This window comes from Spermophilus citellus (genome assembly GCF_964194105.1).
Source record: "Spermophilus citellus genome assembly, chromosome: 7".
NCBI lineage: Eukaryota > Metazoa > Chordata > Mammalia > Rodentia > Sciuridae > Spermophilus > Spermophilus citellus.
In genome coordinates, this window is record NC_138188.1 from 35,526,805 (window position 1) to 35,550,307 (window position 23,503).

The window sequence follows — 23,503 nt, forward strand, 5'->3', positions numbered from 1 at the left end:
GCTGCACAAGAGTGGACCCATCACACCAGCTTCTCCTTCAGAAGGGGCTCAGAAGGAGGCAGCCCTACTGGCCTGAGGACCCCACCTTCCAGTGTAGCCACTGGGGTTGGAGGAAGAGTTGGGGAAGGGGAGGATAGGCCTGTCTTGCCTGGGAGCAAAGGATTCCCAGCTTGGGTTGGACCCTATCTGAAGCACCTCCTATTGACATCTGTCCCCCACAACCCATTTTTTGCAGAAGCCTGTAGGGAGCCCAGGACAGGGAGGCCTGAGCTCAGGGCTCACCTCAACCCGGGCCCTGGAGAAGCAGGGATGCTGGAGGGTTTGTGTAGCCTGGGGCGTGGAGTAGGGGTGGACACCTGGGCCAGGCCAAGGCCACTGCTGCTGTGCTTCTGAAGGGTTGGTGTGGGTGGCTCTGCCAGCTTGGATGGCAACACCATATGCAGGGTCCTGGTCTTTGGCTGGGCCTTTCCGGTATCCAGTGGGCTCTGCTGGCTTTTGACTAGAAATACAGAAAAGAATGACTTTTTGAGCATGCCTGTGCTGGGTTCTCAAGCCTGAGAGGATATAGAAAGAGGGTCCGACACACTGGAGATGGGCAAGGCCCTCAGTCGCAGTGGGCAGTAATAACCACAGCAGATTTAAGTTACCCTACTCCAGGAGTTCCTCTGAGGGAAGCAAAGTCCAACAGTTTCATCAGACTAAGAGAAGAGCAGGGTGTCATCACAGGAGACCCACAGGAGTCAACAGGTCTGAGCACCCTGAGCTATCCTAGAACTGGACCTTGGTCTTGGCAATGTTCCCTCCCTACTTGCTGCTGGAATATGGGCAACCTTGCAGGAAGGTCCTGCTGCCACCAGAGGTCGCCGCAGGACTACATGGGCCGTGGAGCCACATGCAACCTCCTCCCACATGCAGCCTGGGGCCACAATACGCCTGGCAATTAGATAGACCCCTCTGTTTTCCAAATTGCATCAGGATTCGCTGTTGTGGGGCAGGTGGCGGGGGAGGACCCAACAATTGTTTATGGAAGATGAACAGGACAGAAAGGGCATCACAGAGAGTCCAAGTTCTCTCCATAAAACTTATATATTTGAATAGAGTTTCTTACTGCAGTAACTCAAGGTCGAAAACATTTGAAATACACTGCTTTCAGAGAATGCATTTACTCAGAAGTGGACCTAGGAAAGAGTGAGATGAAGAGAAGGGAAAAGGTGAAAATAAACTTGCTGAAGGAAAACAACAACTGCTCACAATTATTGTGTACCAGGTCCAAACAAAGCACTTCATACAACATCCATTTGGTGCCCAGAACATCTTCAGATAGCATTGTTCTGCCTTACAGGGGCTTTGAGAGATTAAGGAACTTGCCCATAGCTCCATGGAAGAAAGTGATAGATGCAAACCCTGGTAGTCTGTCTGCCCCAAATATTCACCCCTGTTGCCAATTTTGCTGCATTCCACAATTCCACTCCCAAGCAAGAGGCATGGTCTGATCAGAGACAGGAAGAGAGCATTGGCAGAGCATCCGTGGGGCCTGGGAGGAGAGTGTGGGCTCAGAGCTGGAAGGAAAGGATTACAAAGTGCCATGAACCAGTGCCCTCCTCTCACACCTCAGTTTTCTGGACCTGGAGCCAGGGAAGGAGAGAGGACAAGAGAAAGCGGGTGGCACCTAGAGGGACAAAGATACCTTTCCTTTCTCTTGGAAGCTGGCCCTCTGAAGATGTTTCCATTCATCTTCCCTGAGTCACTGTCCCCTCCCTCCTCAGAAGTCCCACCACCCCTGTGCCTGGCTCCATTGTATCACCTAGTCCTGGCTAGTTTCCCAGGTAAGGGGACAGTCCCGGCACAAAGTCAACCTCAGCAAATACTGTACTAAAATGAAAACGGGGGGGGGGGGGATGAATTAATGAGTGGACATTTGTACAAATGAGCAAACCAAAGCATGAAAAGCATGTTAGTAACCATAACAAATACCCCATGTGAGAGATGTCTATGTATGGCAAGATCTGTCCTTTCCTTAGAGATTTGACAAGACCAGCAGTTTACACTGAATAGGATAGTTTCCCTGATCATCACATAATTTTTATCACATTCTCATACCAACTATCTTGTTATTTAACATTTTTATGTAAAATGACTGCACTTGTAAACATAAAATACCTGTTTTTTTTTTTTTTGTTTGTTTGTTTTAAGAGAGAGTGAGAGAGGAGAGAGAGGGAGATTTTTTTTTAATATATTTTTTTTTTTTTTTAGTTCTCGGCGGACACAACATCTTTGTTGGTATGTGGTGCTGAGGATCGAACCCGGGCCGCACGCATTCCAGGCGAGCGCGCTACCGCTTGAGCCACATCCCCAGCCCAAAAAATACCTGTTTTATACCTGTCCAAGTAATAATTTGCATGAGCTCACAGGATTGCTCTATTGGAAATACTCTTTTTTTTTTCCTAATTCATGTGAAGAAAAATAAAGCTTAAATTTTAAAAAGATTGGTTTGTGTAGTGCTAAAATCTTCCATCTTGTCCCCAGAAATATGCAGACCACACTTTACAAAATCTCTTTGCCCAGGGAGCTCATATTGGGTCCGTCCAGACATGAGATCCAGAATTAGCCTCCTTCTGGGCCACATGTGTCCACACCTGAGGAGATGATATGAAGGAAGCTGAGCATCATCTGCACGAATAGACCTAGGCCCACAGAAGCTCTCCATAGAGCCTCCAGGTCAGCAGCAGCACAGTGGACCTGGGAATCCTCTAGAAATGCAGCCTATCAAATCAAGGAAGGAAAGTTTCCCTAGTCCAAAAGATCTTTGAGGGAAGATACCTGAGTGTTGTTGTCCATATATTTTAATCTTCCACCAAAACACAGAGTCTCGCCTTGTCAACCCATGGGAACAGGGACAATTGGCAAAGCAATAACTTTGACTTGAGCAGGGAACAAAACTTGAGCCCCGAAGATTTGTCTGAAAGCAGCTCAGCCCAGTCCAGGTTCTGTGCCACTGCTCAAGGCAGAGAATCGCTGCACTATGAGGAAGTTTTGATTTGACTGATACTTGCTCCACCCTGCTACCTTAATGCTTGTCTCCCACATTGGCATGCCTGGTGTGCAGAGCCAGATACCAACTGGGCTGCTGTCTGTTGGAGCAAAATTGAAACTATGATCAAAGCAAGTCAAGCAAGGCCAGAAGCAGCTACAAGGGAGGCCTCATGTCTGAGCAGGAGGTCAGACTGGCCACAAGCTCCAGCTCTGCATCTCCTCCAGCTGGAGTGACCCCTGGACAAGTGGCCCCCAACCCAACTCCTCATTATTTTCCCAGAACAAGACTTTTGGACTTATTAGCCCTTGAGGATCAGCTCAGCCCTTCATGGCAACGCCCCATGGGAGGAACTGCACACCCTCTTCATGTGCCAACAAGCCTTGGTGAGAACAGGATCCTCCCAGGTCACAGTCCCAAAACAAGCCCTGTCCCCAGCATACCTGGAGGCTGACCATCCTGATGAAACACGGAAGCCTCCGTCTGTCTCTCCTTCACTCTGCGGATGGTTTCCTTCACAAGCTTTTCCCTCAGGCTCAGAAATGCAGAAAACTTCCGGGCCCTCTGCTCCCGCTGGGCTCTCAGTAGGGACTCCAGGTGTTTGAAGGTCTGAACTGAGATTCCCTTTGCATCCTAGCAGAGACAGAAATTCACCTTTGCAGACAGAAGCTGCCCTTCTTCTTCCCCTATTCTCATGCCTGTGGCGGCTGACCTGGGGGTAGCTGTGATTGGCGCCTGGTATGTTTTAGGTGGCAGATGGGGAGTGAAATGAGGTTCAGAGGAGGGAGAGCAGGGGCCTCGCAGGTTGCTCAAAGGGTGGTGATTTAGGGCTTGGGAGCCCCACCAAAATGTGCATAGTAGCAAAACTGCAAAGGGTAGTGTCACAATTCTATGCACATCACAGCATAAGGGGCTTCATTTGGGACAAACTTTTTCACTATCCACTGAATCCTAAGATGATCGGTCCCTTGCTTTTTTTTATACCCCCACGCACTACCACCATTCAGACATGCTGTCCCCAGATAAAGATGCTTGAATAACTAAACTGCAAAAAATAAAACTACTGGAAGTTTCCAAGGGTTTTGGCATCTACCCAGAGCCCATAAGAGCATCTTCGGAGACTTCTGATTCCAAGACAGGGATTCATCCCAGTTTAGAAATATTTTAAGTCTGAATATAGGAGAAAGGTTAGATTAAGCAGTAGTTTAAAAAAAAAGGTCCAAATTAGTGAGCATCCTTCCTGAATTAAACCTACGAGTCTATTTTTTTCTCTAATCTCACTCATTGAAACACAAATGGCATTTTCAATAACACCATGCTCAGCTATCTTAATAACAAGATGTTTTTACTTAATAATAGATTTCATTGGTGCCATTAATGATAATGTAAATGCTCTGGCTAAACACAATGGCATTCAAATACTATCTGACAGCAAATGCAGCTTTCAGTGCCTGTCCCACCAACAGGCACAAGCTGAGTGGGCATGGTATGTTTGTCACAGGTGATGGACTCACAGATGGACATTTATCCAAAGGGGACCTATCCATAGGCCAAACTGAGCCAATTAAATTCCCTCTGTCAGACCATTTGGAAACCCAGAAGTTGCCCATGAGTGGAGAACACTAAGGGGTCAAGGTGTAGGGGCCACCAACAGCCAAATAAGGCCACTCACAAGATGCCATTGGAAGGCACGTGGATTTCCCTTCACGGATATCAAAGGAGCCCAGGTCAGAACAAATGAATGGATGAGTTTACAAAGAAAAGAACAATTGATCACTAGTCAGTTTGAGAACACTTTGTGACTCCGTTGTAGGTGTGGCCCTTTAAATGGCGGTCCTAGAACCTACCCTCTTTATCCCCATGTCTTCCATCTTCTCTTGCAGGGTGTCCTCCAGGATGGGCCGGAACTGCTTCAGCAAGGAAGGGTTTTGCCTCAGAGCTGCCAGTACCTTCCGCTGCTCGCGGGGGGACTCTTCTAGCTCTGTAGCCCCAAACAATCACCAAGGTCAGCGTGCCCACCTGAGACCCCCATTTGCAGAGATCCATGCACCTGCCAGGCCCTCATGCTGCCAGTGATCTTGGCCTCCAGCCTGGGAGCCCAGGGCCACCGACTCCTCCTCCAAAGTGATCACCTGCGCCAGAAGCTGGGATGTTTCTGCTCCTGGGTACCACTGTCCCAGACCCTTCAGGATGCTCATTCCCTCTCTGTCTGGACCTCCCAAATCTGGGCTCAGTCAATCCTGCCACAGATTAACTCGTTTGGGCTTTGCACTTGAACCCCAAAAGTAACTTGTTCCTGAGCTCCATTCTGGTCCCAAATTCTGGGCTCTTGTTCTGCCAGCTCCATAATCCTCCACCTGCCATCCTCATTCCAATGCCAGGTTCAGTTCTGTTCTGGCTCAAAAGACAAATTGGTGAGCAAGATAGACAGATCCCTGCTTTCTTCAAGTTTGCTATCTAGATCAGGGGTCTCCCTCCAACTGCAGCATGTATCAGAATCACCTGGGTTAAAAATACCTATTCCCTGGCTATACTCTGCCCAGAGTCTGATTGTACAAGTCAGGGGAACAGCCCTGAAATCTGTATTTTCACAGGCCCTGATTCTCATGGAGATGAGCCATGGGTTGCACATTTATAAATACAGATCCACAAGGTAACCAAAAAAGCAATTACAATAAAACATGCTAACTGCTACAAAGGGGCAGTACTTAGAGCTGGAAGGCACGGTGCTTAGAGCTGAACCAACCCCTGAAATTCACTCAACAGACATTTGCTACACAAGTAGAACAAGGTATGAACAGGCCAGAGTGGATGCTGGGGACAGAGAAGAAATCCATCTCCTCTAACAGAGCTCAAGGTCAGGGCTGATGAATCTCAACTTCAACAGCATATTGAAACCAACCCAGGTTAATTACTTCAGAATTTCAAAGGGTGGGTTCCCAACCCTGGATGTTTATTTTTAAAACTTCCTGGACATTCTAATAAACACCATCACCCAGTAACTTGTAAGATATGCAGATTCTTAGCTCCTATCCCAAACCTACTGAATCAAAAATTCTGCATGTGGGGCCCAACAATCTGCAAGAAAACAACCCCCACCCCATGATCACCAACCCCCCAACCCAACCCAACCCTCCACGGCTGATTCTCCTTAATGAAGTTTGCACTGGGACAGGCACCTCAACCATGGCTGTGCATCAGAATCACCTGGCAGCTTGAAATGCTTCTGGTGCCCACAGCCCATCCCCTACATGGTGTGCTTCAAGAAGCAGGGGACCAAAAGCTAACCTGTGGCAGGACTGACTGAGCCCAGATCTGAGACAGTAGTACCCTGGAGCAGAAATACCCCAGCTTCCAGCCCAGGGGGACACTTAGGAGTAGAAGTCAGTAGCCCTGGGCTCCCAGGCTGGAGACCAGGTCCTGGTGATTCTCAATGTGCAGCCATTTGTAGAGAGCCACTGGTCTCACAATGAACCCCAAACAAGAGCAGGAATCAGAATGCCCTGGAGCACATGAAAACACAGACTGCTAGGCCCTGCCCTTAAGATCTCTGTAGTTTGAAGTGGGTTATGAACTCCCAATTTTACCCCAAATGCAGATTGCAGAATCACGACGGTTACACATCCACAATTTTACATAATGCCCTATTAGTAATTGTTGTATTCTGCTACCTTTCCTATCCCCTACTATCCCCCCTCCCCTCCCCTCCCATCTTCTCTCTCTACCCCATCTACTGTAATTCATTTCTCTCCTTGTTTATTTTCCCATTCCCCTCACAACCTCTTATATGTAATTTTGTATAGCAATTTATCTAGGATGGGGCCTGAGAATTTGCAAATTTGCATTTCTAACAAGTTCCCAAGTCAGGCTTCTGCCTACCGCTCTGGAGCAGAGCTTCCTCTCGCACTGTTTTTCCCAAGTGCATAGACTACTATCTCAGGAAAAAAAAAATGTATATATATATACATTTTTTTTTTAAATAAAATAAGGCCAGGCACAATGGCAAATGCCTGTATTCCCAGCAACTCAGGAGGCTGAGGCAGGAGCATAAGGAGTTCAAAGCCAGCCTCAGCAACAGCAAGGCACTAAGCAATTCAATGAGACCCTATCTCTAAATAAAACACAAAATAGGGCTGAAGATGTGGCTCAGTGGTTGAGTGCCCCTGAGTTCAACCCTTGGTACAAGAAAAGAAAAGAAAAGAAAAGAAAAGAAAAGAAAAGAAAAGAAAAGAAAAAAGCTGTGATGAACTCTAGTGACAGAAGTCTAACCCTTCCTGGAGGTACATCTATTGGGTAACTTTGGAATTGTCCTATCACAGTCTCACTGAGTGCCCAGGCCTTGGTCAGTAGGTTGCCCTGAAAGAGTACATTCTTGTTTCCCCAGGGAGCTTCCTCTCTCTGCTGTGCTTTAGAAACTCCTTTTGGTCAGGAAGCATGTCTATTTTTTTCATCTCTCTTATGTATCCCCTCACAACATCTGGTTGAGAGCTCTGAAAATCAGAATCAGTCAGTAAATGAGGTGTGTGAAAATAGCAGGTACTCAGACCTTTAAACAGGTAGCAAAGCAGACTCCTGCACATAGTCAGGCCCTATGGGAACCATCCGCAGCACACTCACAATGCAGAGTGAAACAGAAAAGGCCATTTTTAAGTCAATAGAGCAAGTTCTCAGAGCAAGCCACCAACTTTGTCTGAGCCTGGGTTTCCCCATCAGTGAACCAGAAGATTGCATGTGAATGCATGCATGTGACATACTTGGCACACACAGGTGCTAAAGACATTATTTCACATTCTTAATTCCCTCCACCCCTAGCTTCAGTGTCCAGAGACAGCTAAGTAGAAACAAACTAAACAACCAAGACAACAGCAAAGCTGTTTTCTGCACTGAACACCCAGAAAAGAAGAAGCGCCACCTTCCTCAGGAGAGTCCTCCTCTGTGTCCACAGCCTTGGGCACCTCTTGGGTCCCTGAAAAGAATAGATATAGTTAGTGGCTCCAGTACCCTGTACCCCATCCCAACTTTAGACAAAAGGGAAGCACCCCAGGTGACTACTGGTCAGAAGGAGCAAGCCCTCCAGTCAATTCATCTTTATTAGAGAGAGGCAGGATGGAGCAGTGGTCACAACCACGGACAATGGAGGCAGACTGATTGGAGTTCACATGCCAGCCCTGTCCCTCACTAGCACGAGATAGAAAGTCCTTGAACCTCCATAAGCCAAAGTTTCCTCATCTAGAAAATAAAGATAATGCCCACCCTACAGTAAATTGTGGAGATAATATGATATCGTGTAATTCAGGCAAGGTGAGTTTAAAAACCTACTCATGAACCCTAGTCCACCAATCACTGCCCCCAAGATCCTCGCCCCTCCCCTTTGCCTCCAAACTGTTACAGAGAAGAGAAAGCCTGCCAGCGGGTGGAAAGCCTTCAGTTCAGTGTCGTCTGCCCCAGGAGCTCCCTGGGAAAGCCTAACACATGTCCCATGGACTGCTGTCACCAATCCTCTGCCTATAAATTGATGGGGGTTGCGGGAAGAAGAACCAAAGACTGGTAAAAACAATTCCTTGAAGACTTACTCTCCACCTTCCTGAGGGACAAGGTCTGGATCTGTAAGAGGTAGAACAGAGCAGGTTAGAGTCTGGCAAGAACGTGTGGGGATCCTGCTCTGAGCAGTAGACCTGTCTAGCATGGTGAAGAAGGGACCGCCACTGTTGTCATGCCACCCACTGAAACTGGAAGACACTCAGATGCACTGCCCCAGCCTCCTGGCACACCTCTTACAGTCCACATGTGAAAGGGGATGGAGCTCAGGTGGGACAGGGACAACCCAGATGACAGCCCACTCCATTTCCCCAAGGTGGAGAGGTAAGAATGACCCCTTTTCAGAGAAGGGACACTTTTTCAGCCTGGAGGGAAGGAGCTGCTTTGTGCCCCTTATGCCAAAAAAAATGAACCTAAAGACCGCAGAGGAATCCAAAGCAATCCTTGCAGAAAAAAAAGCCTAGGGGCAGCAGGGCCTGGTGGGAGGAGGAGAGACCTACCATCTCCTCCTGGGAGGTAATGAGCCTGGCTTGTTCCTGTAGTTGGGCCCGGAGGGAATTGATCTGGCGCTGAGACTGGGCGGCTGCCTTCCTCTGGTCCTGAGACAGGGAGGCCTGGAGCCTCTCATTCTCCTCCTGCAGCTGGTGGACACAAGGATGGCTGGTAGGTCAAATGTCTGCAGAGACTTCAGAGTATCTGGTGCCCACAGGGTCTGTTTCTGGAGACAAATACTGGTAAAGGGTTCACTTGAACCAGGGTAGAGGATTTCTAGAGCTGGACAGGTGGCTTTCTAATAACATTTGTGGGGTGTTCCTAAGGAGTAAGAATGGAACACAGGTCCCTAAGACCAGGAGAGAAAGGGCCCTCCTACAGATGTGATTATCCATTGAGGGTAAATTGAGACCATTAAAAAAAATCATTCAATGCCATGATTTAGGTGAAGAAAATGTGTTAATATGTTATTTTTAAAGTAATAGCAGAAGCAAAGTGAATCTATTTATTAATATTTGCATAAAGAAACTCTAGAAGAATATACAAGAAAGCAATAGAAGTCATCACCTGTGAGATGGGCACAGGTGAGAATGACTTCTCCGTGTACCTTAGTATATTTCTTCTGCTTTTGGAACCAATTTGAGTATATTTTCTATTTTAAAGTGTTTCAAATAAAATAAAACCCATCACATGGCCACCACACACCTCTATGATGAAGTAGGGAGCAGCATCAACCATGGGCCGGGCTCTGACCTGAGCCTTGTCATCTCCTGAGCTTTCTACGGCAGAACCTGGGGCCCTGGCTAACCAGTGACCTCCTCAACTGACCTCCTCCTCATGGACGTGTATACAGAAGCAGTTCTCATTACCCTGAGGCCTGTACTGGGCTCAGAAACTGAACTCTACATTTGGATCCCCAGTGTAATATCACTAAGGTCCGTTGTCACCTGGTTCTCTGGGCTTGGGGGCTTTTAAGGAAAACCCCAAACATGGACCAGGTGACTGATCTGAGGTTTATAAGACAAGAAGGCCTCAGCACGGAATGAAGGACTTTGTTGGGCTCACAAGACAAGGCCTGGAATCCCCAGCCCCTGGCCAGGAAAACTACTGACCCATCAGCTGACCAATTCTTTATATTGATAGCAACCAGCATCTGGGTACAATATCAGCAAGAAAATATCTGCTAGCCAGTTACAGGTGGGATTGGGTGGAAGAGGTGGAATGGAAAGGATGTGGAATCATGAGAGGAGGTCACGGGAACCATGTCCCCAGACCACCCAGGGACACTACCTCTCTCCTCTCAGCCATACGCTCTTCCTGCAGTTTCTTCATTTTTCTCTTCCACTCTGTATTCTGAAAAAGATTAAAAGCTTATTAAATGGGCCCCTCTAGATATTAAATATATATCAGAAAACTACAGAAATTAAAAAGTACTGGCTCATGATTAGGCAGACAGACTTATAGAATAGAATAGAAAGCCCGGACAAAGAGGGGGGGAAAAAATGGAAACTTAGTTGGTGAGGGAAGGGGGAGATGGATTATTGACTAATGATGTTTAAATAAGTACTATCTGTCTAGAAAAAATATGAACATGGATCCATATTTAATATTTTAAACTGAAATAAATTCTAGATGGGTCAAAGAATTAAATGTAAAAATTAAAGCCATAAAAGTACTGAAAGAAAAACCCAGAAATCATTTCTTTTTAAATCCCAAGATTAGGAAAGGCCATAAAGAAAAGATTGATAATTTGATCATTTTAATGACATAAAACATTCTTCATTTTTGTATGGCTAAGCCATAATAAATGGAGTTGTGGAAAATAGCCACAACTAGAACAATAAAGAGCTGGGCTAATTTCCACTCACTACCCAAAAATGGGCAAGAAAAACATCAATAATAGAAAAAATTGGCAAAGAAGTTCATAGAAAAAGAATGGCTGCTTTATGATGGGAAACTTGTGAAGTATCTATGGGTGGAAATGCCACAATGCTGAGAGTTAAATTTGAAGCTCTGCCTCAACCATCTTGGAGAGCAGAAACAGAAGCACCTGTGATTTAATGACTGTCAACTGTCCTTCCCTACCATGGAATTATCAGTGACACAGACCACCTGTAACTGGACTGGAGTAGGATTCACCCACCAGCCAGAGCCACCTCCTACAGCTGGGTCAGAGCAGACGGTGCATAAATTTACTCAGCTTCATTCAGTGACGTCACCTCACCTTGCTACCATGAAATCATCCATAGTGGGAGTATTTACACCACAGCAAATGGCAAATGCTACAAATCAAAACTGTATTTTAGCTCCAGAGAGCTAGTTTAGTTTCTCATTTACCATCACACCAGTGGGTCCATCCTAAATATCTTCAAATCCAGGAAACCATCATACTTTCTGAATCGTTTTCAACTGGGTTAGGATAAAAATTGTGACAAAGGTGTCACCCCATATATGTTTGTATATATTTTGGAAATATGTCAGTCAAGTCAGACCTTGGACACCTAGCACCAGCCTTGCCTGAGAACCTTGCTCTACCCTCTCATGAGTTGGCAAAAGATCTGAAAATACAGACCTTTGATGTCTTGCAATTCCCCTAAATCCATATGGCAAAAAAAAAAAAAAAAAAGAGAGGCTTTGTTGGAGATAACAAGGTTCTGGGCTTGCTCTAGAACCTTGGACTGCACAGAGCATGATCACCTGAATCTCCATCTTCTCTCTCAGGGCCTGGAGCTCCTGCGCCTGCCTGAGTCGCTCCTCTGACTCCTCATCCCGCAGCGATCCGAGGTGGGATTCTGTTGCGCTGTGAGACCGCAGCGCCTGCAGTTTCTGAAAAGGCCAGGGTATCATTTCATTCAGAAGAAGGTCTAGTCATCACATTGACTTTCACACTTTATGCCGATACAGTGTCAGAAGGGCACAACTTACCCCAACCACGAACCCCCAACTAGTCCTTACGAAACACTCACGTGCCTGCAAATGTTCACATGAATCAGCATTGCTTTTTGCAAGGGTTATCCTGAGGGTTCAGCCCTTGCACAGGGGAAGCAAGCTCCCAGGGGAGGACAGAACCCAAAAGAATCCTTCCAATTCCACTAAAATTCTGCTATACTCAAAACCCTGAGCTCACCTGACCACTGCCCATTTCTTCCTCAGTTTGGAATATGTTGTGGAGAACCACACTCTTAGAGTCCAGGGGAAGGACTCAGGCATCCCAGGCCACCCCCTGAGGCCTCCTTCCCCTCTTCCACAAAACAAAAAGTCCTGACTGTCACCTGAAGGGCTGGTTTTGCACACCAGAGCCCAGTCCACTGATTCCAGAACTAGCAGAGTATGAGAAGGAAAAGGCACAGAAAATTTAGATCAAAGAGGAAATACCAAGGGCTGGGGTTTAGCTCAGTGGCAGAGCACTTGCTTAGCACATATGGGACTCTGGTTCAATCCCTGGCACCAAATAAATAACAAAAAAGACCTGGGGTTGTGGCTCAGCGGTAGAGCGCTTTCCTAGCATGTGTGGGGCCCTGGATTCTCCTCAGCACCACATAAAAATAAATAAATTAAATAAAGGTATTGTGTCCAACAACAACTAAAAAAATAAAATAACAACAAAGAGACAGAAATGTCCTTCCACCTACCTGTGGGTTATTGTGGTTATATACACCACTACTGCACTAACAAAAGCAACACATACCCATTCATATACTGTATAAAAATAAATAAAAGTAATGTAAACTAAGAAATGAATTTTTGAGAATAAGCAGATTTTCAACAAAAGAACTTTGAAATGCTTTTTATGTTGGGCACCTCTTCTAGCGTAGAGTTCTGGTTGGCAACGGTTTTAAATTCATCCCAAAATAATTGCTTTAGCTTGTCTATTTCCCCGTAAAGCTTGGTCCGCTCTTTTTCTTTCCATTCATCAAAGTGCTTCTTAGCTTCTATTTCCCTCTGACGAGTGAACTCTGCTTCCTACCAAAAATAAAAAGGAAAGAAAGAACAAAGAGAAAAAAAGGAAGGAAAGAAGGAAGAAAAAAGCAAGAACAATGTAAATCATTAATTCCACAATATAGCAAATATTGCTGAGAATTTGCAAAGGCCCCCATTCATGCTTGTCACCATGGAGACAAAGGGTATTTGTCCCATTGTTGTTTGGATCTAGAACTGGCCATTCTAAATCAGCCAAACCTCAATTGTGAAGTCCCTTGAGAACAGGACTCGTCTTCTCTTTCTTTATACTCCTGGCAATGCCTGGCATAGTTGGTGCTCAATAAATGCATGCAGAGAAAATGAATGATGAATTAACAAATGAATAAATGAAGGAATGAGCAGCAAGTTTGTCTTTTCATTCAGCAAATATTTACTAAACATTTCTTCCAGGCTGGGTTCTGGAACTTTCGGAATCAAATCCAGTCTTTGTTCTCAGAAAACCAACTAAGAGGATAGAGTAAGGAGTTAAAATTCAAGATCAATGGCTTCAGGGGGTGCTGACTAATGCAAGAATTCTGCAACTCTCCACTCTACTTTTGGCCACACAGGTCTGGCAAAATAATTTGATTCTCCCTTCCAAACTACCTAAAATCATTTGCCACATCCAAGAAGGTGCCATTCTAGCTCTGACTCCCAGCTCTGATGACAGCTGGAATTTCAGCTCTGTGGGATTCATGTGCATCAGAGGTCTAAGTCGCCAGTGACCTAAGTCTCCCCAATTCTTGTGCCCACCTGGAGCTGCCGCTGCCTCTCAGCTTCCCTCTGAGCTTCCAGCTCCCCTTGGGTCCATTTTAGCTTGGCCTGTAGCTCTTCCAACACCTCCTCCACAGGCTTCTCTTGCTTCTGTTTTCCTGGGGCTTCATGACAAGAGAGGGTAGAAAGGTAGTTTCTTGCCTCTGCAGTCACACCTCAGTTCAGGACCAGCTTTGCCACCTAGTTCATTGACTTTGGGCAAAGCACATAGTATTCCTGACCCTTTTTCCCAAACTGCAAAATGGAAATCACAACAGCACCCAATTCAGAGGGGGTTAGTGAGGATGAAATGTGATAATGCAAATGCTCAGCATAGTGCTTTCATGACAGCTCAATAAATATGAACTATTATTGTACTGTCATTTAAAATAAGCATTCTGAAAATACTGTCACATGGAAGCACAAAATTACTAGAGTACCAGAAACAGAATTCGAGAATGCATATGCCATCTATTGATGGAAACATTTCTGTATATCATTGCAGCAGAGGAAAACATAAAGAAATTAAACATAATTGTAGTTTTAAGGTCTTTTTAAGTAATATTATTTAAATGTACAGTTTAAAACTTCAATTTAAAAAAAGGCAGCATGGAAAAAATTTAACCAACATTGCTTTAAGTGTCTACTTTAAAATTTTTAATTGACAGACAAAATCGTATGTATTTATCATGCACAATGTGATGCTTTAAAGAATATACACCCTGTGAAATGATTAAATATAGATAATTTAACTATGTATTATCTCATTGGGGCACCAATTTGTGTGAGAACTCATAACATCTCTCTCTTAGCATTGCTTCCAATTTTTTAAGTTAAAAAAATAATCTCGAATGAATTATAAAAATTGCAATACAGGGGTGCAATTGTAGCTCGGGGTAGAGCGTTTGCCTCAATCCTCAATACCACATAAAAAAAAATAAAATAAAGGTATTGTGTCCATCTACAACCAAAAAAAATGTTTTTAAAACTGCAATACATACAAATAAATGCAAGAGTTAAGGATTAATAAAGACACCAATTATGTCTAATCATTTGTTAGGTTTTAAAGTATTAATAGTGATCTCTAGATAGATGGTACTTTATAAAAGTTTGAATATTTTTCTTTGAAAAGAAGTGGTTTTCTCAGTTTGGATTTTTTTGAAAACAAGTGATTTTTAGAAGGAGTATAAATTATTTTGGTTCAGTAAGGAGATTTCTGGCAAGTGTGGAATAGCAGAGCTGGGCCTCTGGGGAGCCCACTGCTAGAGAATAATACGCCATGAATATTCGTGTAGCAAAAGTGGCCTCAAGAACATATTTCCCTACTCCTTTCATCAAGGAAATATTAAGAGATATGCACAAAGATTTACATATGAGAATATCAATCATCCTGTCATATATGATAGGAAAAATTTTAAATAACCCACATATTCAGTGGGAGAATATTATGAAATAAGTTATAATAGCCACATGATATAATTTAGTCATCAAAAATCCTATTTTCAAAGATAATTTAGTGTACAAAGCTTGATATATTCTTAAATGAAAATAAGTAATAGTCAAAATTGCATATTATGAAGCTGGGCGTGGTGGCACATGCCTGTAATCCCAGCAGCTCGGGAGGCTGAGACAGGAGGATTGCAAATTCAAAGTCAATCTCACCAAAAACAAGGTGCTAAGCAACTCAGTGAGACCTTGTCTCTAAATAAAATACAAAATAGGGCTGGGGATGTGGCTCAGTGGTCAAGTGCCCCTTTGTTCAATCCCTAGTACCCCCCCCCAAAAAAATTGCATATTATGATTACATATGTAACAGAAAAAAAAACCTGACAGTATATCAAAATATTAACTGTTGATGATATTGTCCATGATTTTTATTTTCTCTTTCCTATATTCTTATTTTTAAAGTTTCTATATCAAAGACATATACTTTTATCAACACACCAGTAGACATGGAAATCTATTTTTCTTTAGCAGCCTGCAATGCACCAACAACTAGACACATAATAGAGGTAGAGGCTAGGTATATGATACTATTTTAAAAATGGAATTCAAATAATAGAAAATAAAAAAGGTTTTCTTTAATGGGATTTTTATATTTATGTTACATATTTAGATTTATCTTACTTGTACAGCTAGCTATGTCTGTTGAACCTCAAAGAGTAGATGTATGTATGACGATCTCTCTGTTGGAACAACACACAGTCTTGGCACTCATTTGGGAATTCAAATGGTAAAATGTTTAAGTGGTTAAGTCAAGGTAAGCTCAAGTATATGGAAAAGTCAAAAATCTGGTCTGACTGCTCCTTTACCCCATTTAAGCTCCTTCCTAGCACGCCTCATGGAACTGCATATTCACATACAGCTGGGAGGCAAGGGTCCTTCAAAGTCACCCCATCTGCCTGTCCCATTCTCTGGGAAGTCCACAGAAATCCAGAAGGGGAGCAATGACTAAGTGACATCACAGATAGGGACAAAGCTAAGACTGGAAACTACCCATCCACTCCCATCTCATCTTCCCCATACAGGCAGTCAACAACTCATCCAACCCCCTGTGGGATCCCCCTCTGTGGACAGTAGGTCACCCCATCTGCATCTGGATGGTGAGACTCTAAGGGCCCAGATGGGTGTACAGGGTCCCCCTGTCCACTGAATGCCAGCCTACGCCCTTCCTCAGTTCCCTGCGGGTGGTGGGGTCAGGGGGACTGCAACTTGACTCACCTCCTTCTGCCACTCCCGCATGCCTGCGCTGCATGTGACCCCGGAGGAAAGTGGCATTCATGAATGTCTTGTCACATAAGTGGCACTACACAGAAGGGAAGCAGTTGGGAGTGTGGCATTAAATCTCCTGAGACATCTTCCACATATCAAAACACCCCTTCCCTTGGGACCCCTGGGCTACTTCAGAAACAAAGAATTTGAGGAGCTGGGAATGCAGCTCAGTGACGGAGCACATGCTCAGCACATGCAAGGCCCTGGGGTCAATGTCTAGCACTATGAAAAAAAAAAGGGCAAGAAATTAAGAATTTGATTTACTGGGTAGAAGAATTTGATTTAGTGGGTGACATCTGCCCAATACTATCAATGCTCTGGGGATCTCTGAACACTGACTGGTACTGAGGAATGATACTGAGGAATTTCTGTTGATTTTTCAGGATGTGATGATAGGGGTGTGTTTATCTTTCAAAATGGGATTCCTCGCCTTTAGAGATACATACTGAAACATTATAGATACAAGTATATGACCAATACACTTCAGGGTAGTTCAGGAGTGGGGGAAAGTGGGTAGAGATACACATGGAATGGCATTGGCCACAAGATGAGAACTTCTGAGCTAACAGTATGTAAATGAAGGTTCATTATATCATCCTCTCTGCTTTGGTATGTTTCAAATTTTTCATAAAAAAGTATTCATTAAAAACAAATGCTGAATGTTTTCTCTGATATAAGGAGGCTAACTCATAGTGGGATAGGGAGGGGGAGCATGGGAGGAATAGAGGAACTCTAGACAGGGCAGAGGGGTGGGAGGAGAAGGAAGGGGGCATGGGATTAGAAATGATGGTGGAATGTGATGGACATCATTATCCAAAGTTCATGTATGAAGACTTGAATTGGGTGTCAACATACTTTATATACAAACAGATATGAAAAATTGTGGTATATGTGTATATTAAGAATGCAAAAAAAAGTACATGTATAATGGCATAAATTGATGTGAACACACTTTATATACAGAGATATGAAAAATTGTGCTCTATATGTGTAATAAGGACTGTAATGCATTCCACTGTTGTAGTGTATTTAAAAAAATAAATTAAATTAAATTAAAAAATAAAACATAACTGAAATATATGTGATTTTAAATCCTAAAAAAACAAAAAGCCAATGTCGGGCTAGGGTGTGGCTCAATGCTAAGCACTTGCCTAGCATGCTCAAGGCCCTTATTTTGATTCCCCAGCACCAGCAGAAAAAAAAAAAAAAAAAAGACTCTCAGCTGTTATTGAAGAATTGATGTGGGTCTGGGTGCAGTGGTGCATGCCTATAATCCCAGCAGCTCAGAAGGCTGAGGCAGGAAGATCGTGAGTTCAAAGCCAGCCTCAGCAACAGTGAGGCACTAAGCAACTCAGTGAGACCCTATCTCTAAATGAAAATTACAAAATAGGGCTGGGGATGTGGTTCAGTGGTTGAGTGGTCCTGAGTTCAATCTTTGGTACCCTCCCCCTGCAAAAAAAGAATTGATGATGTGGGGACGAGAACCTAGTGTCAAAAAGTATTGTCGAGAACTAAAAAAAAACAAGTCACCCATCACTTCCAAACTTTGAGTTTCTTGAAACCTAACCAACATAACCTGTGTCCATACCTTCAGAGCTTGGCCACGGTGACAATTTATTATAAGGTCAATGTCTCCAGTCTGCATTTTCCATGGAGACATATTCCAATGCTCAAAAGCTGCTCAGGGTAATGAACCATCACCTGGGTAAACAGTGGAGCCCCCTTCCAAAAATGAGGCCTACTATTCCCTTGCCACACACTGATTCTACACACATACGTCTTTACACAGTGCACTCTCTACACACACACACACACACACACACACTCACACCCTCCATAAATACACACATACATAGGTACGTACACTACATGTCCTTCATTTCTTCACATTTACATCCATACACACATCCTCCATAAGTACAAACACACTTCCTTACACACTTATACACCATGCTTTCACACAAAGTACATCTTTATATATACACTCTTGAGTTGTACCTTTCATGATAAACCAGACCAAAAATTTGTGACAAGCCACATACTCTCCATAAACACAAATATCATTTGCTGAAGTACCTCCAAGATTCACAAACACAGATTAAACACACATATTCACACCATCCACACACACACATACACATATCATGCATACCTTTGCTGAGGGCCATTGCCAAGTAGGAATGACGCATCGAAATTTCCTTGCCAGCGTACCCCATGTTGCTTAGAGGACATTTGCTGGGACATTGCATGTATGCTTTAGTAAGGTGACCTTGCTCAAGGACCAGGGCGGATCCGGGTTTAGAGCTGATCAGGTTTTAGGAAGTATCCCGTCCTTGGGTTTAGGGAAGTTCCAGGTTTAAGGTGCACCCTGCGGGGGAATAGGGCGTATCCTGCTGCCTCGGCATGCCCGATCCTTGAGTTCCCGTTGTGTTCTCGTGAGATTCAGAAAGTATTGGAAAAGAAAGCCTCGTGGAGTAGGTGAATTGGGCGGCAGCAGAACTGGGATTTCCCCAGAACGTGTGTGTAGAGGCCGGTGTGAGTTCGGGAATAAAGAATTGCTGTTTGAATCGACAAAGCTGTGTGGTGGCTCGTGATTCTGTGCCCAGCCAAGACACTGGCATACCTTCACAAATACATACACTAGACGTGCACCCTGTATATGTGCTTATACACATACATACTCCACGTACACCACCTCCATACATAGCTCTCACATGTGTACTGCCGCAGTCTGGCTGGGCACAATTCAGGAGCCACTTGTCAAAAGAAACTAACTTTATTTTTAGAACTACAAACGCCAAACAAAACAGCTCCTCAGGAAAAAACCCTCGGAGCCCAACTGCCACCACAGGCTTCCCACAAGCCTCTCACCCCCACACAACCCTCACCACCTCCCACAATCCTCCTGTTCTTGAGGCCGATTGGCTGGGTTGCGTGGGCGGAGCCAAAGAAGTCCCCCAATCAGCAGCTCCGTGGAGGAGCCAATCAGCTAGATGTTGCTGGGGCCTCTGAGCCAATCATCAGCTGGCAGTCTGAAGGGCAGGGAAACAGCCCAATGAACATCACTGCAGAGGAGCCAATCAGCTAGATGTTGCTGGGGCTGCTGTGAGTCAGCCAGCAGCTGGAAGTTTGCTGGCAGCTGGAAGTTTGCTGGGGCCCCTTTGGCTGTGGCTCTCAACAGTGTACAACTACCACACATACATAAACATACAGAGTAGAACCTGATCAGACACGCTCAGATCTCAGACCACAAGCAACATCTCTCAAATCTATTCCTAACCAGTGAGAATGACCCATACTGGCCTTATGACCCAGGACTGTGCTGGCCAGGTGGCCTGGTGGCTGGGGCACACAGACCCCACCCTCCCACCCTGTGCACCATGGTGGTTCCTCACCGTGTGGTAGCTGTGGGCGCCTGTCTGCATCAGCAGCTGCTGCAGGGTGCTGATCATCTTGCGACGTCGGCGACTCTCCTCCCGCACTCCCTTGAGCTCATCAGCCTGGCGGCCTAGCTCCTGCTGGCCCTGCTGCTGCTGGCCCAGGCTGGCCTGCAGCCGTGCCTCCAGCTGGGCAACGCTGGCACTCAGGCAGTCCTGGCAGTGTAGCAGGTACTCTATGATGAGCTGTGCCAGGCGCAGCACCTTGAGCAGCACCACGTCCACAGGGTGCCCACAGCGGCTGCACACCTCCCGGTCCAAGTTGCAGAAGGTGACACCAGCAATGTTCTCCTGCAGAGTGGCCACATCCAGCTCCCGAGCCACACGGTCCACATCCAGGGCGCTAATACGCCTCCAGTCTATGCTCTCATTGCGAGGCTGGAACTTGAAAGTGGGGAGTGTGTAGACCCCATAGTGGGGGCTGCTAATACCTTCAGTAGTAGCCGCTGTGGACTGCATGGAGGGGAGAAACCCTGGACTGACCACCGGGCTGTGATGCCACCAAGGCCACAGCTGCTGGCCAAGGAACTGAAAGAGAGCCTGAAAAATGAGAAGAGAGTCTAAGTTAAGCAAGGTGTGTGTGGCTGCATGTACTGTGCAGCTGGTCAGCATGAGTCAAGTGGGCTAGTGGTTACTATATGAGAGGAACACATGTTGTGGCAAGAGCCATAGAAAGGAAGGGTGTGGGCCTTGCAATTAATTGCATGGGTATAGATTTGAAACCTCTATTTGGGCAAGATCTCTCCATTTCAGCCTCCTAAATACATCAGGGACCAGAAGACCCATTTATCAGAATTGTGGTAAGGAATGCGGCAGGTGAAGCACCCAGCCTAGTACCCGGCACACAGTAGGTTCTCAGAGAACCCTTCCAGACCTACCGCAGGAGTTCCTGGCAGAGAACTTTGTCAGGTGGAGCTGTCAAATGTATAACTGGGTCCTTCTGCAACCCTACGTGTGTCTCAGGACAATGTCCAACCACTTGCCAAGGGTGGCAGAACCATCTACTAACCACCCAATCCTTGCCTTCTGTCATCACAGGATTCTAGTGGAGCATGGTGGATTACATTTCCCAGCTTCCCCTGCAGTGAGGTGTGATGACATATCTAAATTCTCTCCCATGGAATGTAAGTGAAATGATGTCTACCCTTGCCAGGAGGGGCTCAAGAAAGCTGCCATGTCTCTGCACAGATTATGTTCAATCCAGAAAGAGCTTTTTTCCTTCAATTTTTTGCTGTGCTAGGAATTGAGCCAAATGGTAGTTTGATGATACTGGAGGGAATTTAAAGTGAATACTGTAAATTTTGATTTGTAGCTCAGAGGTAGGACACTTGCCTCGCATGCACGAGGCCCTGGGTTCTACCCCTAGCACTGTAAAATAATAAAATAAAAATCAATAATTTAATTTAAAGTAAGTAAATAGGGGCTGGGATTGTGGCTCAGTGGTAATGTGCTCGCCTAGCATATATGAGGCACTGGTTCGATTCTCAGCACCACATAAAAATAAAGACAATAAAGTCCATCAACAACTAAAAAAATTTTAAAAATAAATAAAGTAAGTAAATAAATAAGGTAGGTTGTTAGAAAAAAGAACTACAATATACTCTGTAGACAAACTCACGTTGCTTGAGAAAAAATTGTCATTGTAGTATCATTTATAAAAATGAAGTACAAGGAAATAAGGAATTGTTATAAAAATGAAGTACAAGGAAATAAGGAATTGTTATAAAATAAAATACTGCTATTGATAAGTATAAGGCAGCTTCACATATACTGATATGTAATAATAATATCACATATTAATATATACATAAACTTTCATTTGGTTAATTATATATTAATATAATCATATTTATTAGCTCACAAATTATTATTAATTACTAATAATATTTATAAATATTATTTATTTACATATATGTCACACCTATGAGAGGAGGGCAATGGGAGTACAAATTAATAAATAAATGAATTGATGAAGATGGCATAGATAGACAGGAGATGGTCAGATAGATAGGCCTTACACAAACCAAAGATAATTTGAATAATCTGTATCTGTTATAATTATATGAAATATATAATTATTATTCATGCATAAATTCATTTATCTACAGGATTTCATGAGCATGGACAATTGGGTTATATATAATGTTTTTACATGTTGATGGACCTTTATTTTATTCATTTATTTTTATTTGGTGCTAAGAATCGAACCCAGTGGCTCACACATGCTAAGCAAGCGCTCTACCACTGAGCCACCACCCCAGGCTGCATGGGCAATTCTTGAAAGATGGACAAAACACTGTCAGCAATGGCTACCTCTAGAGACTGGAAAGGGAGGCTGGAGGACATCTGTTTTTCATTTTCCACTTCTCTAAGTTATTTGCAGTTCCCTTGAGGTACATGTTACCCCATTTAATCAAGTTCTTTCTGGATTCAGTGATTCAGACATGAAAATATGGTAGAAAGAGAAGAAAGGCCATTGACCCCAGGAAGGAGAAAGGCCTTGAGGAGAGAGTCTGGGCTGGCACAGGGGAAGGACCTCCAGGAAAGCACCTGGGCTTGCTGAGCTCTTCATCTGGGAAAGGCAGTGACAGGCCACTGTACGAAGTGGAAGAGAGGCGAGGGCATGGCACTCACAACTCAGGGAGTCTACACACGAACTTACAAACAGGCACAGGATTATTATTCCCATTTCACAAACAAGGAAACTGATGTCTGGAGAGGTGAGTGTCTTGCCCCAGCTAGAAAGATCAGCATTGAAGTGCCAGTACCCAGGCCTCTGGTTCCAAAGCTTGTGGACTTTGAACTACTAAACACTGATTCTTGGGGTTATTACTTTGATTAGAATCTCAGTCCTTTTCCCTCAAACTTCCAACTCATTCATTCATTGAAGGTACACCTCCATGGGCCCAGCCCTATGCTAGGCACTGGGGGCTTCCCAGATGTATCAACCACACACCTGCTCCCCACTGTCCAGCTCAGTGTGGCTCCTTCTTGTCACAGCACCAAGGGCAGGCCTCTTCGCCAGGTCTTGACAATGCCCACAGGATGCTGCAGACCCACCTTTTCAGTTTCAGCTCCCATCTTTCCTTCTTTTCTCGGATCCTCTTCCTTAACATACTCCAAAAACACAGCCATCCAGAATACACCCCCCCCCCCCCCGTGGCCTACTTAACATATCACCAAAAAATTAAAAATTAAAAAAAAGAGCTGGGTGACATGGTACTCACCATGCTTAGCTCCAAGCTCACTGCACCACTGGAGCCCCAGAGACAACTGCTCACAACAAGCGGTGCCTCAGAGCAACAGCAGGTTACCAGGCATGTTGCAGGCAAGGGTAACAGGACACCTGCTTCCTGTCCTCCCACAGACCATGAGCTCACCTGAGAACTTCACTGCTTAACTATTTAAGCTTTGGTCTCAGCTGCTTCCCAGCAGTCCTCCCCAAGAACAAGGCCAAAAACTGCCCATCACCAACTCTCCCAGCTCTCCTCCCACCTCTTTGCCTCCTCTTTAAACAGTG

At 44.7% G+C, this 23,503-nt stretch overlaps 1 protein-coding gene across 4 annotated transcripts in view; it reads right to left on the bottom strand.

The window, feature by feature from the left end:
- The window catches only part of DZIP1L (DAZ interacting zinc finger protein 1 like), a 34,363-nt gene that overhangs the window by 5,902 nt on the left and 4,958 nt on the right, over positions 1-23,503 (bottom strand). For 2 of the 4 annotated variants that reach the window (XM_081301553.1, XM_081301555.1), the window contains exons 2-13: positions 19,942-20,523; positions 16,496-16,580; positions 13,775-13,899; positions 12,863-13,024; positions 11,759-11,887; positions 10,352-10,414; positions 9,070-9,210; positions 8,605-8,635; positions 7,944-7,997; positions 4,879-5,012; positions 3,475-3,664; positions 283-499 (exon numbers count right to left, since the gene is read on the bottom strand). In XM_081301553.1, the coding sequence (XP_081157679.1) occupies positions 283-499; positions 3,475-3,664; positions 4,879-5,012; positions 7,944-7,997; positions 8,605-8,635; positions 9,070-9,210; positions 10,352-10,414; positions 11,759-11,887; positions 12,863-13,024; positions 13,775-13,899; positions 16,496-16,580; positions 19,942-20,442 (1,832 nt within the window). In that variant the 5' untranslated portion in view covers positions 20,443-20,523. Of the gene's footprint in view, positions 1-282; positions 500-3,474; positions 3,665-4,878; positions 5,013-7,943; positions 7,998-8,604; positions 8,636-9,069; positions 9,211-10,351; positions 10,415-11,758; positions 11,888-12,862; positions 13,025-13,774; positions 13,900-16,495; positions 16,581-19,941; positions 20,524-22,939; positions 23,058-23,210; positions 23,474-23,503 lie in introns of those variants that run through there. The other 2 variants (XM_081301552.1, XM_081301554.1) reach the window with 2 other exon arrangements.